This window comes from Apostichopus japonicus, chromosome 2, assembly GCF_037975245.1.
Source record: "Apostichopus japonicus isolate 1M-3 chromosome 2, ASM3797524v1, whole genome shotgun sequence".
Taxonomy (NCBI): Eukaryota; Metazoa; Echinodermata; class Holothuroidea; order Aspidochirotida; family Stichopodidae; genus Apostichopus; species Apostichopus japonicus.
The window spans coordinates 18,129,620-18,143,749 of record NC_092562.1 but is presented as its reverse complement, the minus strand read 5'-3'; the positions used below and the strand labels follow the sequence as shown (position 1 = coordinate 18,143,749).

The 14,130-nt window shown below is 37.6% G+C and overlaps 1 protein-coding gene across 39 annotated transcripts in view; it reads left to right on the top strand.

The window, feature by feature from the left end:
- Positions 1 to 14,130, top strand: part of LOC139980716 (signal recognition particle subunit SRP68-like) — a 53,211-nt gene extending 39,081 nt beyond the window's left edge. For 10 of the 39 annotated variants that reach the window (XR_011797658.1, XR_011797664.1, XR_011797662.1 and 7 more), the window contains 6 exons: positions 3,112 to 4,742; positions 4,995 to 5,180; positions 6,449 to 6,649; positions 7,413 to 7,627; positions 12,253 to 12,331; positions 13,524 to 13,614. Coding sequence is in view for 1 of the 39 variants with exons in the window: in XM_071992582.1 (XP_071848683.1) it covers positions 5,276 to 5,374; positions 6,449 to 6,649; positions 12,253 to 12,331; positions 13,524 to 13,822 (678 nt within the window). In the remaining 38 variants the exon portion in view is untranslated. Of the gene's footprint in view, positions 1 to 3,111; positions 4,785 to 4,994; positions 5,181 to 5,209; positions 5,375 to 6,448; positions 6,650 to 7,412; positions 7,628 to 12,252; positions 12,332 to 13,523 lie in introns of those variants that run through there. The other 29 variants (XR_011797661.1, XR_011797682.1, XR_011797683.1 and 26 more) reach the window with 13 other exon arrangements.

Sequence of the window (14,130 nt, the reverse complement as noted above, 5' to 3'; positions counted from 1 at the left end):
CCTAGCTGGTTGGGCCTAGGCCTAATTACTTTCTGGTTAAGGCTAGTACAGCCTACCATACAGTAGCCTAGGCTATGCCATCTAGCACTTAACACTAACAGTAACACATCCTCAAGAAACTAACTCGCAGCCGGACAAATTAGCTTAGGATGAAAGCTCTCTCTCTTTCCTTTTTTTTTCCATCATGACAGGCAAGGCCGTTGGTTTCTTCTCCAACTTTCAAGAATGAAAACAATAGTTTCCTCCCTGAAATTATTTTTAGGGGTTGAAACCAACGTTTTTCAGGGGAGGAAAGAAAGACGGCTTGGCTGTGGAAAGAATTAATTTAGGTAGTGAAGCAACTGTACGTAGTAAATGTGTCTTGTGATTTAGGAGAGTTTGGTGAAAGAAAGGAACATATTTCAAAGAGACACTGGTAAATAGGAAAACAAGGAGAGGAACCAAGGAGGGCATACCTACTGTATAGGCTAAATTGTCTATGTTATTTCATTCCCACAATGAATGCCATACAAGCAAACAACCCATTACCACCATGAATTCCACGCATGTAAATTACCCCATGTTCGCATACAATCCTATGCAAACAATCTGGCCTACCCAGCAAAAAATGTACCCTAATTTTACCGCGGTAAACTATTACCATGGTAAATGTGTGGTAAATAGGGTAAATGTGCGGTAAAATTGTGGTAAAATCAACCGCGGTACATTTACCGCAGTTTTACCATGGTATTACCGCGGTAAAAGTATGGTAAAAGTGCGGTACATTTACTGCGGTAAATTTACCACAGTTTTACCATGATGTTACCGCGGTATAAGTAGGGTAAAAGTGCGGTACATTTACCGCGGTAAATTTACCGCAGTTTTACCATGATATTACCGCGGTAAAAGTAGGGTAAAAGTGCGGTACATTTACTGCGGTAAATTTACCGCAGTTTTACCATGGTTTTACCGCGGTAAAAGTGTGGTACATTTACTACGGTAAATTTACCACAGTTTTACCATGATATTACCGCGGTAAAAGTAGGGTAAAAGTGTGGTACCTTTAACGCGGTAAATTTACCGCAGTTTTACCATGATATTACCGCGGTATAAGTAGGGTAAAATGCGGTACATTTACTACGGTAAATTAACCACAGTTTTACCATGGTATTACTGTAGTAAAAGTAGGGTAAGTTTATATGGTACATAAACTACATATGTGAAATTCCTACAATTGTGCCATGATTAACCACAGTAAAAATAGGGTAAAACTATACGGTGCAATTATACTATGGTAAATTTACCATAATTGTACCATGATTTTACCACAGTAGAACATATATGGGTCACACTATGAAACATGATGGTACATTTAGAGCAATTTTCCATGATTTTGTCCCATATTTTTGCAATACTGATATGACAAACCTTTTGTTCTATTCATATCTTAATGTTGGCAATATAAATTACCTGTGGATATGAGTTGAATAAAGAAGAGAGACAAACTGCTATTCTTATATCTTATAGTATGCATCTCTTTTCCTAAAAAAAACAAGCAGAGGATAGATACATAGAGAATTCCTTCATGGAATCCCTGATATATTTGAGAGGAGACAACAATTAATTCTTTTTTCATTATTAGGGAGAACCTCAAAGCCTTTAAAATGAAAAAAAGAACTATATAAACTAGCACACATAAGGCATAGCTTCTGTGCCTCAACACAGTGGCACACAAAAATTGGCCAATCAGTGTCCTCAGATTTGGGTATTCTCTGTCAGGTCCATTAAATGACTTGACAAGTCTATGTATCTATGATCAGAGAAACCTCGGTGTCGACACTGACACCAATTTTCACCCCGCTCCTTTCTCGTGGTAGGAAAGTGGCTACACGTGGAAAGCGGTACTCACGTCCTTCGGAGGGGACGTTAAATTGCGGTCCCGGGAGCAGGACTACACACCCCTGCCTCGTTACTTCAGGGCACTATTCGAAAAGAGAAGGCGAGTTTCGCCGGTGTCCTTCCACGCACAAAAACTTGGAACCTCAATAATTTCCGACTAAGGATTTCCTTAGTCTGCTGAAGCACCTTCGGGTGGAAGCGTAATACGAGGTGTATCATATCATCATCATATGATCAGAGTATACTATTACTTTCCATTTAAAACAAGTCTTTGAGGACAATAAAAGATCAAAAGTCCAATCTGGACTACCAATTAAGTCAAAAGAAGAGAGTCAGGAATCATACAATCTAGGGTAACTGAAATTCAACAACGCTTTCTCATGTGTGAAACCTCCATGGATTGATGAATTAAAAACTGTTGCATTCTACAACTGAGGACTTACATGTCAGGCATACAACCATTACAATAAGGGTAAAGGCATATAGCCAAATTATGATACAGTACACTGATGGGTGAAATTCAAAGAAATATATGGTATACATGCTGATTGAAGTTAGGACAAGATCATGCTCAATGTTAGGTAAAACTGTCCTACAATTAGTGTAAAATCATGGAAAATTGAGGTAAAACTAAGGTAAAAGCGTAGTAAATCTACGGTAAAATTGGGGTAAAAGTATGGTAAATTGAGGTAAAACTAAGGTAAAAGCGTGGTAAATCTATGGTAAAATTGGGGTAAAACTGTGGTAAATTTAGGGTAAAATTGGGGTAAAAGAACGGTAAACTGGGGTAAAAGCGTGGTAAAATATGGTAAATTGAGGTAAAACTAAGGAACAAGCATGGTAAATATACGGTAAAATTGGGGTAAAAGAACCGTAAAACTGTGGTAAATTTGGGGTAAAAGTGTAGTAAAAGCGCGGTAAAAGTATGGTAACAACGTGGTAAATTGCGGTAAAATTGGGGTAAAAGTGAGGTAAAACCATGGTAAATTTGTGGTAATTTACTGCGGTAAACCGCGATTTACCGCGTCCATAGGGCCAAAACACCGTGGTAATGTACAACAAATTTACCGCGGTTTTACCCCGGTTTTACCGGGGTAAAAGTGTGGTATGTTACCGCGGTAAATTTTTTCCTGGGTATTCACAAACATTTTTTTTCTTCCAATCACTGAACAGTTACACAAGGAAGATACCTGGTCACATTTTCTATTTTCATACTATCACAACTTTCTTTAGCTTACTCTACAAGAATATGCAGTCAGAGCCTACAGAACAACAGTCTCCTCCCTTGAAAATAGTATGTTAGTTTCCTTAACCATGTTATTTTTCACCCTTAACTTTACCTTTCTCCCTTTAAATCTTTTCTTACAGTTATTCCACTTACAACATCTATTCTTTCCACATAGCCTAGCCAATATGCCTCCCATGAAAAACCTTAGTTAACTCCCCTGGAAATGTTAGTTTCCAGTGAAAATGTACTTGACTCCCTTTTAAGTGGGAGGAAAATAACGTTGTTAGGGGAGGGAACAAATGGCCCCAGGCTAGGCCTACCACCAAATGATAATGGGAAACCTAGGCTAGCCTACCAAAGCGAAGGCTAGATAGAGATGAGGACGAACTAGCCTATCCTAGGCTTCTTATACAAGCAACAGTACTTTGTCAAATGAAATTCTCAAGCAATTAGGCCTAGTTCTGTGGTCTAATTGATGTTAGTGATGGTTCAAGTATGGAGAAAACTCTCCATGAAAGCTGATGTTTCCTAGCATAGGCAACTAAATTGATATACATGTATTAATTTGATCAACTAGCATAATTTTGACCTGAAGCTAGGCTTAACAGTATTGGTCCAACTCTCGGCATATCTTTATCAGATCATAGCCTTCTTTTGATGCCTAAGGCATGATTTTATGGTCTGCAGAACTGTTTCACTGAAACTGATTATTATTAAACCGAATTCAAACATTGCTAAGTCAACCTCTCATTGTTGAGTAATTGTCTTTAATTTGGTTTTTAATTTGAAAACATTGATTGAAAGTTGTGAGGAACACAACTCATGGTACAGTAAACACATATTAAGAGTATTGAGAGATAAGTACAAGATATAGTATCTCTGTCCTTGTTGATATAGAATATTATTACACAGGTGCTAGAAGTCATGGAAGCACATGAGGGTTTACCATGACTATACTAATATGTTGTTGGTACTTGTGTATTGGCTGAAAAGCCAGTTTTCATCTTTGCTAAGTGTACATGTTGTAGCTTAAGTGTCGGTCCTTATTTCACTTGTCAAGTTTCTCGTTTCAAGAATGATGTTTATTTCAGACATTTTTCAATTTTCCAGTTCCTCATGAATGTGCTTGCTAAGTTTGTTTAAACTAGTACATGCTCTCCAAATTGTTTGGCTGATGAAATGTTCTCAAATTGTGTTGAATTCATTCCTTTCAATCAGCTTGACCATTATAGTGAACAATATACATGTATCAAAGGAAGTTTTGGCATTTTACGAAGTACTCCATAGGTTTGATAGCAATGTCTAGTAAGGTTCATTAAAGAGTCATATTGCAAGTATTAAAAATAAACAGGCACTAGTTCAAAAAGAGGTACAGTTTATTCATGTTTGTAAACATTCATCAAAAAGGTATCTGCATACGCAAACTGGAAGATGATCTTATGTAAAACTACTTTAAAAAAAAATACTAAAATTTATTTCACACCAAAGGTATATATATACTGTACATATTGCTTTGATATTTGTCTTTACAGCATTGCATTGGCCACACTGATTCACAAGGAGACTCCATGGACTGTGACTGTAACATCCTGCTGGAGGTCTGAGACATTGAAGATTCTGTAATGCTTCCGTTTGGGTATGCAGTTTACTATAGTAACACAGAAATATTTAAGCTCTGGTATTTGTTTCGTTTATTTCTGCCATTAAACCGCAATCATATACATTTGTTTATACATAGTTATATCAATGAGGCAGCAGTCAGGGTTGTTTAGGTAGTCAGGGGGAGGGAGGGGAGGAAGGGAGGGAGTGTATAAAAATGAGTCTAGTTGCAATGTCTATCTGCTTTCCAATATATGAAATCTTCTTATCTTTTACAATACTGTCTCAGGTGAAAGAAGAAAATTGAAGGAAAATTGTGAGTCTTGGATGTCTGTAATGAAGCTGGATCAGGTTTAGAACAAGTGGTTGAAAGATCATAATCTCCACCAAATACGAGAAGATCCTTCAAGCCTGTCCTCTACAGAGAGATCTGGAAGTGTTATCTGGAGGTGATTTAACAGAAATTGGAGAAAAAGTAAGATTCAAGGAAAACATCAGTGTGAGTCAGTATCATGAACATCAGTCTTGTCCTCTCAACAGTTGATTGTTGTCAAGATCATTTCTAAATGTATGAGACACGGTGCCTTAGCCTGTTGGAACCAGTCGGTATTTGGTGTGGTCTGTTTTTGTGCTAACTGTACGAGACAGTGCCTTAGCCTATTGAAAAAGGTAATTGGTGTGGTGTGTTTTTGTGCTAATTGTATGAGACACGGTGCCTTAGCCTGTTGGAACCAGTTGGTATTTGGTGTGGTCAGTTTTTGTGCTAAATGTACGAGACACGGTGCCTTAGCCTGTTGGAACAAGTTGGTATTTGGTGTGGTCAGTTTTTGTTCTAAATGTACGAGACACAGTGCCTTAGCCTGTTGGAACCAGTCGGTATTTGGTGTTGTCTGTTTTTGTGCTACAGTAAGTGTACGAGACACAGTGCCTTAGCCTGTTGGAACCAGTGGGTATTTGGTGTGTTCTTGTTTTTGTGCTAAATGTATGAGACATGGTGCCTTAGCCTGTTGGAACCAGTCGGTATTTGATGTTGTTTTTTTTGTGCTAAACTACTATTCTTACAGAAAGGCTGAACAAGTTCCATGATATAGTTTGTACAGAGTGACACATTCCACTCATTCCAAGCAACCATGACAACATCAAAATGAAGCTAATTGGTTTCTTAGTGTATTGGCATGAGATGCTAATTAATGTAGTCTGTTTTTGTGCTAAATTATTGAGACATGGTGCCTTAGTTTATTGGTATTGGTTTTTAATTAGAAATGTAGGAGACATTTTTGTGCTAAATGTATAAGACCTCGGCCTTAGCCTATTGGAACCAGTCGGTAATTGGTGTGGTGTGTTTGTATTAAATTGATAAGTTCTGCCTTAGTTTATTGATATGAGTTGCTAATTAGTGTGGTCTGTTTTGTGCTAAATTAATGAAACCTGTTGCCTTAGTTTGTTGGAATGAATTTGTAATAAGTATTTTGGTTGTCTGAAATTAATAAGACATTGTACCTAGTTTGATGGAACGAGTTGGTATTTAGTGAGGTCTTTTTTGAGAGTTGTTCAAACCAGTGTCCAATAACTTTGATCTGACCATAAAATTCCATTTCTTTCACAAATTGCCCCTGTAGAAGAGTATACATGTTTTGTCTCACGGCTGACAGTTTGGTTGTTAACAGGGTTTGACTTTTTTACTTTTGCTGTTACTTTGAAGAAAAGTGACTAATTTGTTTTGTATTCCTCTCCTTTCATCAGAGATCTGTGGCCTATGTTGCTCAACAAGCTTGGATCCAAAATGATACTGTGAGAGGAAACGTTCTGTTTGGTAAAGATCTCAACTCCACCAAATACGAGAAGATCCTTCAAGCTTGTCCTCTACAGAGAGATCTGGAAGTGTTATCTGGAGGCGATTTAACAGAAATTGGAGAAAAATTAAGTTTCAAGGGAAACATCAGTGTAAGCCAGTATCATGAACATCAGTCTTGTCCTCTCAACAGTTGCTTGTCAAGATCAGTGCTAAATGTAGGAGACACGGTGCCTTAGCCTGTTGGAACCAGTCGGTACTTTGGTGTGGTCTGTTTCGTGATAAATTAAAGAGACATTGTGCCTTAGTTTGGTGGAATGAGTAGCTAATTAGTGTGGTCTGTTTGTGCTAAATTGAAGAGGAGTACTGTGATAATTTGTTGGTAGTTAGTGTGGTGTGTTTGTATAAAATTTATAAGTTTTGCCTTAGTTTATTGTTATGATTTGCTAACTAGTGTGGTCTGTTTTGTGCTAAATTAATGAGACCCTGTGCCTTAGTGTGTTGGAATCATTTTGTAATTAGTAATTTGGTTGTCTTAAATTGATGATTGTTGTCTTAGATTGTTGGAAAGAGTTGCCAATTAGTGTGGTCTGGGTTGTGGTGAATTAAAAAGACAGTTGATTGTTGTCAAGATCAGAAAACTCAAAGATGAGCTGATTTGATGGAAAAACACCAGCTAAGCTGGAAAGCTGCAATATACAGTCAAGGTTAGTCATAAGAAAGAAAGGTTCATAAAAATGTAATATATATTTAATTATGTTTCCACCAGTAAAGTTTCAATCACAGCCTAAAATTTGTTGGAATTAGTTGCTAATTCATTTAATGTTTTGTGTGTTTAATGTTTTGTGCTAAATGTACGAGACTTACTTTGAAGAAAACTGGCTAAGTTCTTTTGCATTCCTCTCCTTTTCTTAGGGTTCTGTGGATTATGTTGGTCAACAGTTAGCTTTTTGACATAGCGCCACCCCATCATCCTTCACTCTATGACTTACTCGCCATTTACAAAACGTACGCGTCCTTGGATACCAACACAACACTGCCGAGCACACTTTCGATTCATAGTGTGTCTCTTCAAAAGGAGTTCCTATTCTTTCCGTCCGCCGTCTTAGGCTGGAGACTAATTCTTTCTGGTAAGTGAAGTTTATGATCAATTTCATTGTATAGAAGCCATTTAAAACCCGTAGGGAGGGGCTGTTTTGCCAATATGACAACCCCTTACCCACCTATAACCTCCCCCCTAGTCGAAAACCTAAACCTCTCTGATTTTGACGTAGACATTAATGACTGGATCCCGATACAAAAATAGCAGAAAAAGACAACGTCCAATCTACGTTGAAATAAACCCATCTCCTAACTCCAAACCAACCACCAAAAAGTCCGCTCAAACAATCATTGTATCAGGAATCTTACCAGAACTATCAAAAAATCCAATAAACACTTGCTAAACTAATCAATGAAGAAAAACCAAATGCCATGATCTCAAATATAAACCGTCTTCGTAGTAACGACATCCTTATCACCCCCATGACCCTAAATCTGCAAATATCCTCCTGAAACCATGGACTCAAAAGACTAAACTAGGCAACCCCAAACCAAGAATCCCCCAAAAGGTATGACAAAGAAACTTCTCCGTAGTAGCCTGTGGCATAAACCCTGAAATTCAAATCAAAGATATTGAACAAGAACTCAAAGACCAAGAATACACCCCAATACAAACTAAAAGACTCATTAGTCATGCCACAAACAATACAACTTGGAAAGTAAAAATGACGTTTGAAGAACAAGAGCCTCAACAATCCCTAATCAAACATGGTTTCTACTTAGGATACTCTAAACACAAAACAGAAGAATACCACGAACCCCCCAAATCCCTCAATGTTTCAAATGTCAACTCTTTGGACACACCCACCATACTTGCAAAAATCAAACCAGATGTCTCAGATGTGACGAAAACCACAGAGTTAAAGACTGTCCCAAACCAAAAGAAAACCCAAAATGTGCCAATTGCTCAGGGACTCATGTCGCCCTTTACAAAGGATGCCCAAAATTTAAAGAAGCTAAAACTGAAAATAATAACAAACAACAAGAACGAAGAACCTACGCGAATGTAACCAATTTTACCCCTAAAATTGAAATAAGAAATAAAATCGTCACTGAAAAAAAAACTTAATACCGCAACCTTTGTAATTGAATTAGTACAATACACGTTCCAAAAAGCCAACATTAATAGTAAATCTGACGACCTTGCCAGTTACGCCACCGTGTTAGCACTAAACTTAAATATCCCAGAAACTGTAATTATGGAACGTCTCCACCATCTTTCAATATTTAGCCCTCCTCAATCACCTACATGACAAGCACACTCCCTCCTTCGGTCAAGTTCCTCCACCTAAACAGTAAACCTAAACAGTATCCTTCCAAAATTAAGCCTCCTACTTACTATATTCGCCAACCACTCCCCGGATATCATTTCGTTAAACGAAACTAAACTAAATAAAAATTCCCACCTTAGCATCCCTGGTTACCAAACTTTCAGACATGATATCTCTCGCTCTATGGGAGGAGTACTTATTGCTGAAAAAAACAACCTCAAAGCCACCCTCCTCCCAAACAAACCCAAACAATTGAAATTGTACTCGAAAGAGACAATAAACCTCTCCACATTATTAGCTATTATAGTCCCCAAAGGAGCCCATATCCACAATCAAAAAAAGTTCTAATAAAAATACAATACTACTAGGAGATTTAAATGCCCACCACATCATTTTTGGTAGCACCAAAATATCTGAAAAAGGCATATCCCTCTTAGAAATATGTGATAAACACAACTTAACAATAATTAACCAAAATACCAAAACTAGGATAAACCCAATAAACAATAATACTGAACTACTTGACTACTCCATAACCTCAAACCACCTTGCAACTAAAACTCATTCGATTCAAATCCTAGAAGATGACCTAATCAGTGACCATTTTCCACTCCTTTTTGAGCTAGACATAAACCTCAGTCGCATCCAAAATAACGAATTAACGTATAATTACAATAAAACAGACTGGACATCATTTAAAAAGGGATCATAACAAACAACACTATTGCCAATTACCACAACAACAAGCTAAATTACATTGGCATATATTGTGACAGCATTGCCCAACATATCTTTAATACCTTCAAACAACACTGCCCATTAAAAACAAAACAGAAATCCAAAACTAAATAGGAATATTCTTACACTAAATAACTCAGACGTCGCCTACATAGAACCTATATGATCTCCCCAGATCCAACTCTAAAAACCTAAATTAACCAACCTAAAAAACAAATAAATAGACAAATATCGGCGGTCGACCAAAACCGAATCCAAAACAAATGCGATTCAATCATTAATGACAAAAACCCAAAACACTTTTGGAAAAATTAAAAAAATATCATAAACCCATTACAACCCAAACACAGGTAATACAGACGAATGCCTTAGATATAAAGTAGGTAACCTCATCACAAAAATTAAGACCAAATAAAGCTTAGTGAATTATACTTGAAAACTATATTCAATATCTTAGATGGCCCTCCATACGATAACAGATTCCAACACAAAATAGACTGTACAATTATCTGTAATGCAGCTTTATCCCCAACTTCTCAGGATGTCTCAACAAAAACATCCCCCTACTCAAAGAAATAGATATAAATGATTGGTATAGTGCCACTGAATATGCAAAAATGCCTCCTCCCCTGGTCTTGACAACATACATGACCTAATGCTAAAAGATTCCCCTCCGTCGGCCTCCGATATTCATTAACTCTCATATTTTCCCATTATTTAACAAACTCCTTAGACTGGGTCATTTCCCAACCCTGTGGAAATCCGCCAAAATGATTTTAATACCGAAACTAAGTAAAGACACACCAAAATTCAAAACTATCAACCAATTAGTCTCCTACCAGCCTTAGGTAAGATTTTCGAAAGAATTATAGATTACCGCACCATAAACCACCTTGAGCAAATTAATCACTTTGCCCGTATCAATCAGGCTAATTCCGCGCACACAAATCTACAATAAACCAAACTTTCCACCTTTCCAAAGAAATTCGCATCCGCTTCATAAAAAGACATGATACCACTGCCCTCTTCCTTGATGCCGAAAAGGCGTTCGACAAAACTTGGCACAACGGCATAAGAATTTAACTACTTAACTTTAATGTCCCCTCCAATTACACCAGACTTCTTTCCTCTTTCTTTAGTGAGCGCAATGCCAAAATATGCTACAAAAACCAACAATCAAAACCTATTCCACTTGGTGCAGGTACTCCACAGGGCGCTGTTCTCAGCCCCCTCCCCTGCACCCTATTTGTTAATGATTTGAACATCCCCCCTCTATCTGAATGCAACTATAGTCAGTACACTGACGACATAGCCATTTGGAGCACCAGTAAAAATATCTATATGACGGAACTAAATATTAAAAGAGCAATTACACATCTCGAAAATTGGTGCTCGATGTGGAGAACAAAATATATCCCTCAAAATCTAACCTAGCCAATTTCTCCATAATAAACTCAAAATACCATAACCATATTTCCAAAGTTAATCTTTTCAACACCTCAATCACTGCTACTCCTAATGCAACCCTCCTTGGTACCACTTTCGATAGCAAATTATCGTTTAATCTACTTTGTAACAGAACTGCAGGACGCTGCTGGTTCCAACTTTAATCCATTCAAATCCTCTCACACAAATATAACTTCCCTCCGAAAACAATTATTCAAATCTATAAACCCAAAGTAAAACCGATTCTCGGTTACGGGAGAATCTCCCTGCTTACCATCTCTAATCCCAATAAACAAATTTTAAACAGAATCCACACCACAGCTTATCGACTCGCACTCAAAATCCCAACCTATATTGCTACTTTGTACGTTCTCCGTGCAGGAAACACAAAATCTACTTTCACCCGACTTGAAGAATTCAACACCAAGTTATACAAAAACAACTTGAGAACGACCCTTTGATTGAAGACCTCCCCCTGAAATACAAAGTCGCAACAACTCACTACCAAAAAATCAAACCCTTTCTGTATTCACAATTGTTACTACTTAAAGTCTCATTCCATTAAAAAAATCCTTTCCAAAATGGGTCTAGGCCCAAGTATACTTATATATACAGATTATATTGTTACCAAACAATAGAAAACACAACCACTCCCTACCCAACAATAGAAACCACTCCGTCTCCACAATTCTCAGTACTTAAAAAATTCCTCTCCTTTAGAAATCCCTCCCTAATTGACTCTTCGACTCTGACCTCGGGTATGATTATGGCTATCCTGTCCTATGTAAATATATAAGACTTCATTTACCAGCAATTCCCTGACTGAACATAAACAACCTCTCCAAGAAAAAAAAAAAAATGTCTATTCTATAAAAACAAACTTATTATCCCCGTAGAACCTCTCGCCAGGTCGACCAGGGGTTAAACTCTTTTGTTTTGATATCAACAACAACAAAAACAAAACTTTTACTCGAATTAAAAAAAAAGGTAACTAATTTCATTTATTTCATTTCATTTATTGATTTTTGTTCTATTTTAACATAAGTACAGTATGACATATGACATAGAAGGAGATAAGAAACAAAACTTGTGAAAGGAAGTGTACTAAAAAACCCTATAGGGCTTGTGGGTAGTGAAACTCCCTAAAAACTTAATGTGGAAGACATCATGATTAGATTTTGGTTTCATTTAATCAATAGGTGGAGGTAGAGGAATTGGACACTCTTGCACAAGATATCAACGGCTTGAAGTACTCTGCTCAGGTGGCCTCCATTCTAGGTATGTACTTAATAATAATATAATAATAATAATAATAATATTCAATTTACTGTGTTAAGAAAGAAACTTTTTGCTGCTTTGGATGAAGATTAAGGATTCTTGTTTTTCAAAAGGCAAAATGCAAGATGGACTATATATGAAAGGATGAATACCAACAAATTAAGAAAAGAAATTGGGTGGGGGGAGGGGGAATCAGGCAGAGACCATCATGTTACTACCCTGTTAATTTTGTGTAGGACCCTGGTTAATTTAAAAGGAAGAAATCCCTTTAGTACCCTTGAGTTTCTGAAAGGTTTCTTCTTTGGGATAATGGTGGAGATACATATCGATGTGCTCTTTTGGGTCTGATCGTCAGGAAAATGCAGATTAAACTGCCATGTCCATTTGGAACCTGGGAATTGAACCCTGCTACTGGAACAAATGTATTCCATCAGAGCATAGACAATGATTCAGAGAAATATGGCCTTTATATTAATAATCTGTTGTTTTCTTTCCCAAATTTTTCTCTTTGGTTAAACAATGAGTGAAAAGATTCATTTGGTTAGAAGCAGCACCGTCCCTTTTCACACTTTTTTTGGGGGGGGGGGGGGGGGGAAGAGACCTATTAGCCCTTAGGGTCTGAAAATATTACAATAGGATTATTGTGGTGGACAGGACAGACAACAGTTATTTTTGCTTGTAGCTGAATGTATGATGTCCAGGGATCATAAGGAAGTATCAAAAGCCCGATCAAAACTGCTGTTTTTTGTACTATCGAAATTTGTCAGAATAAAGAAATTGAAAGCCAAAATATAAAGAGTTTATCTGGCCTTGCAGACTGCGATTGAACCAGTCTGTCATCTACAAATAATAGAAAGTGGGTATCCATTTCTGTTTGTGACAGCAATAACAAAAAATGACTGCAAATTAACAAGTTTTTGTAAACTTTCTCTATTCGGGGATTCGAATCCCAAATTCCACTCGAATATACCCCCCTACTTATGAACTGTAACGTAGCTCAAGGTGACAAACTTACTACAAAGATGACAATAGGCCTTAGGTGGTTCCTAATTCAATGACGTTTCTCACAGTTAATTAAATTGACTTCCTCCACCCTCCGGATTATCCTCACCCATAGAAAATACCCTCCACCCAAGAATACTTTAAAAAAAAACCATGGCTTACCAAGAACCTCTCTGCGTTCATTTTTCAGATTCCAATGAACCTTCCATCAGCAAAGGAATGGCGCAACTCGGTCTGAAGGACAATCGACCGCTGGCGGAATGGCTTGACTGGTACAACGCCAACCAGCCGGACCTGGCCGCCAAGCCCAACTTCACCACATTTCCACTGGACTTTAAGCCGTCACCGTGCAAACCGCTCTTCTTTGACATAGCTCTGAACTATATAGAGTTACCCTCCTTGGACGAGAAACTGGAACAGAATAAATCGTCCCTGCAGGGGGGTCTGGGTGGGTTCCTGCGTGGATGGTGGAGCGGGGGTGAAAAGTAACTCTCGATTTGCCACGATGTCGGAAAAAGGATTTCGGAAAAAAGGTCTTTTATATACATAAGCCGGTAGTATTTGGGAGGGCTCTCACTCTTCTCCTGCATGTGCTGTAATCATCTTTTATTTAAGTTTTATTTGATTTCATTTGTTTTTTTTAGTATAGAAAACTACACCTTGTTGCAATGCAAACACAAAGATGGGGGAAGGCCAAAAAGAATAACACTCACTTTTTTAACGTGGCTTGGCAAACAAAATTTGAAGAATATTCAAAATGGGAATTGGAATTTTATATATTTTGGATTTGGTGTTTG